The sequence below is a fragment of the Nannochloropsis gaditana genome (genome assembly GCF_000240725.1).
Source record: "Nannochloropsis gaditana CCMP526 unplaced genomic scaffold scaffold544, whole genome shotgun sequence".
Taxonomy (NCBI): domain Eukaryota; class Eustigmatophyceae; order Eustigmatales; family Monodopsidaceae; genus Microchloropsis; species Microchloropsis gaditana.
The window spans coordinates 7,387-11,674 of record NW_005803409.1 but is presented as its reverse complement, the minus strand read 5'-3'; the positions used below and the strand labels follow the sequence as shown (position 1 = coordinate 11,674).

The window sequence follows — 4,288 nt, the reverse complement described above, 5'->3', positions numbered from 1 at the left end:
TTAAAGCGCGGGGGGGGGTTGGTGGCTGCCCTCGCTGCCTCTCGCCCGTTCCCCCCCTCGGGAATAATATCCCAACTTCTCCTTTTTTAAATGCCCTCGTTCATGCCAAACCGGCCTCGCGGTAGGATGAACGCGCGCTAGTGGACCTAGTGTGTGATATATCCAATCGTCATGGGCATGACCTCGAGTGTGCCGCGTGCATAGGAGGGGGAATGTCTGTGCACATTTAACCTCCATTCGTTTGCGGATTCATGTTCTATCGTGATCACTGTGTGCCGTCGAATCCATTTTTTCTTCCCTCCATGTCTTTTTTGGAGGGAGCTTCCCGTCTGCAAGGCTGCCTTGGTCTTCGCGTTTCGGATGCGACAGGTTTTCGTGGAAACCCAAGCATAATCAGGGGCTCAGACGATGCAGATAACGAGAATTAGCATTCTTTTACCGAAAATATGTCCAAACCGGTATAATATTCCCACTGAGGGTCGTCGAATCGTGTATCCATGCTTGGACGGGCCCCTCAACAACATCGGATCTAGCTAACTCTTCTTATTCTGAACACTTTTCGACCATAACAGCGGTCCAACATGTTTCTAGGAAGGTGAAGGCAAGCTAAAGCAGCTCGGCTGTTGCCCTGCTGCCATCCCCGAGCTCTTCTAGGCAACCTCGTCGTGTTCTTGGGGGGGAGGGTCCGCGCGCGACGACCATGGCGACATCAAGCAGAGCCGCGCGCGATGCCTACTGCCTGGGGAACTCCGAGTACTTTATCCCTAAATTATCCCTGGCCGAAGCCCTCTTTCTTCTCTGTCTTACCGCCTTGTCCACTGTCACGGTCGGCGCCGAATTGGGTCGTCTCTGGTGGCGGCACAAGCACCACAAAAGCACCACCGCCATCGCGAAATTGCTGGAAACCCTGGTGGGGATTCAAGGTATTGTGGATTTTTTTTTCCACGTCGTCGACTTTTTTTTCGTAGGAGACTGCGTCAACATCCCTCTTGGGTATGTCCTGATGTATAAACCCCTGTCGGCCCTGCAAACGGAGCGAACCCTCATCTACAAAAGCGTCAAGGAGGGTCTGGGTCTATTGAGCGTCTGGTGGCACGCTGTAACCGCCTATGCCATATACTGCTGGATTGTCCGCAAGTACAGTGCCAATCGCTTGAAGGTCCGCCGGCTCCCCTATCTGATCGTGGCCGCCATGGTCGTCACCACCACTCGCATGGTGCTTTGGCAAACCTTGCGGAAAGATTTCCTGGGGTTGCGGCTGGGCAACATTCTCTACGATTTCTTGGCCGTCCCCCTGCCCATTTTGTGCATTTTCCGCTGGAATCTGGGCTCGGCTCGTGCCTTAGCGGAGTACAACAAACACGCCTTGCCCGTGCCAGCCGCGAGCGCCAGCCTGGTGCCCGCCCCCGTCGACGGTGCCGGGACAACCTTGTCGGGCCATGCTTCGGACCAGGAGCAGGCAGCAGGCCCCCTGCAGAGCCTCCGGTCGCGTTCACACCTCCCACGAGGGGCGTTTCAGCCTTCCATGGGGCCTGGCGGGGCCGGTGGGGTTGGGCACAGCGTGCAACAGACCCAACGGAACCGGATCATCATCGCCCGTCTGCTCCGCGTCTCCATCGTTGTGTCGATCATGTGGATCTGGATTGTGGGGGTCAATGCCACCCTCTGGGCGACCTTTTTCAAGACGGGCCACCTGATCCCGGAGTGGGCCATGTGGGTGCGAACCATTTTGATGCGGCTCGTCGGCTTTATCGACGCCGTCATCATGCACGACCTGTTTAAGCGGTGGTGGCTGCGGATTTTGTCTTGCTGGCGCATTTGCACAGGATCAGGGGTCCGAGACGCACAGCACATGGCGGCGGCTGCCGCTGCTGCCGCCGCCGCTGCGGTGGAAGGTGGGATGATGGCTGGATACCCGGATTTTCGGATGGGGCCGGGGCACACAGGCGAAGGCCCCCTGTCCGTGGAATCAATGGGAAAGGAAGGGGTTTCCTCGGACATGGAGGTAGCTCGAAGTGGGGAGGGGTTGGGCCGTACTTACGGGAGGGCGATGGAGGGGCAGGAGCACGCGACGGCGAGTGTTTTGATGTTCGTGTCCACGTACAACATGGGAGGAATCACATTGAAAGATGCGATCGACAACGACGGACTGGCAGCGGTCCTTCCCACCTGGATTCCTCTGGACTACGACCTGTACGTGATTGGGGTTCAGGAATGCTGCATCATCCGGGAATTCCGCCGGGCAGTGCACAAGCACTTGGGGGGACCGGAGGCCTACGTGATGGTGGGCAAGGAGATTGGAGACGATAGGATTCTGCACGGTTTTATTGCCTTGACTATTTTTGCCCGCACGCAGGATGTGGCCACTGGGGCCGTGTATGTACAGGAAGGCGCCGTGGATAGGGTCGCGTCGGGCGTCTCGTTCGGTCCTATGGGGCGGGCACCGAACAAAGGCTTTGTGGGTCTGAGCATGCGTGTGCACGACACCTCCTTGGCCTTGATCACGGCCCATTTTGCCTCGGACAAGAAGGGGAGAAACCGGCTGGGGAAACGGAACCAAGACGCCCGGCGGACCCTGTCGGACATGTCCTTGCTCTGGGATTCGGACGATTTCAGCATTCACACCCAGCATCATTTCACCGTGGTGTTGGGGGACCTCAACTACCGGAACAGGGGCCATCCTGAAGAAATCTTGGAGATGGTGGCGCATTCTGCGCGGGAATGTCAGGACTCGGTGGAAGCAGCCCAGGCGCGAGCCTCGGGGGCCCGAGGGGAAACGGGAGGAGGAGACAGTCCTAGTCCCACTCCCCGGAAGAGCTGGCGTTCCAGCTACGACAAATTTTTCGCGTTGCCAGAAGCGAGGCGGGTGCTCGTGGGGAAACCGGGCTCCTACTGTATGGAGACGAATAGGTTTCAGAGGGCCGTGTCAGAATACGGAAGCGCGGGGAAGGCCAGCCCTTCTTCCAGGCTCACCCCCCTAAGTCTGGGCCGACGTAACACGAGCCTTGTAGGTACCTACATCAAAGAGGAGAGTATGGAGCAGATGGACAGAGAGGAGGAAGACGGAGATCCGGAGATAGAACAGGATCGATGGCAGCAGCAGGCGAAGGAGGGGACCAAAAGGCCCTATCTGTCTACTCCCGTGAGCCTACCGGCGTTGGGACAAAGGATGTTTGATATCAGCGCCCTCAGCAGCAATAGTAGCACCGACAACCCCAAAACCGAGGGCGGGGAACAAAATGTCTCCGGCACCAGTCTAAACATCTCCGGGTTGCCAGGGCCCCAGAAAAGTGGTTTCTCGAGCCGGTCCTCCTCGTCCACTCCAGCCTTGCCCTCCAACGAGTCGTCGATTCTGTCCATGCTGCGTCCGTACCCTTTGGGAATACGTCCCTCGCTTTCCAGTCCGGTCGACTATTTCGAGGGAAGACACCACTGCCGCCATCCCTTCGATTGGGTGGAGCGCACGGATGAACTGAGCGTCACAGTCCGGCAACAGAAAGCTTTTTATGCCTTCGAAGAAGGCCGGATCTCGTTCCCCCCTTCGTACAGATGGAATCGTGTATTGCCCGTGGCAGGCGTCAGGCGGCTAGGGTCGCAGACAGGTGGAGGGAAAGTGCCAAGGGAGGGGAGCGGGGTAAATGCTCCGGAAGGCAATGATCCGCCTGCCGTCGCGTCCGTCGATTTGGAGGCGGGGAGCCAATTGAAAGCCGTTCCTGTGTCCCTAGCCGGGGATTTCACGTCGGTGGAGACGTTGAGCAACGCCTACAGCCTGACGGTGTTGGAGAAACCTGGCTTTTCCTCCTCCTTCGCCAAGTCCCTGGTGCGATCCCTTTCCTTGGGCGGAGGTTTGAGAAGCAGGGAGCAAGGAAAAAGGCCGGGAGGGGAGGAAGAGGGGGTAAGTGAGGACGGCACGATGGACCGGGAGGGGTCATGGAAGAGCGTCGTACCCAATGGCTCGGAGAACGAGGGACCGTGTCCAGACTCTCCCAGTAGGCTGGCGGAGCACGACTCGGAAGGCACAAAGGAAGCCTCGGGCCCTGCAGGCATGTCTGCCCGCACCCCCAGCTACACAGACCGCATTTTGACCCATTCGATGCCTGCCAAAGCCTCCCAATTCCGGTGGCTCTTGTACGACTCCGCGGATTTGGTGGGCTTCTCCGACCATCGACCTGTCGCCGCCGCGTTCGAGCTGCGCGCCGACGAACGGGTGCGTGGCTTCCAAACTCTGGCGTCGGTATCGAGCTCGGCCGTGGCCCCTGAAGGTCCTCGCTTGTCCTCCATTTCACAC

General features: G+C 58.6%; 1 protein-coding gene across 1 annotated transcript; it reads left to right on the top strand.

Annotated features, from left to right (window-relative positions):
* Positions 1 to 1,532: 1,532 nt before the first annotated feature.
* On the top strand, positions 1,533 to 2,878 carry NGA_2009720 (type i inositol polyphosphate 5; the record flags this gene model as incomplete). Its single annotated transcript, XM_005854324.1, has 1 exon — positions 1,533 to 2,878. A coding segment is annotated over one exon (1,346 nt), but the record flags the coding sequence as incomplete, so codon positions are not given.
* Positions 2,879 to 4,288: the final 1,410 nt, after the last annotated feature.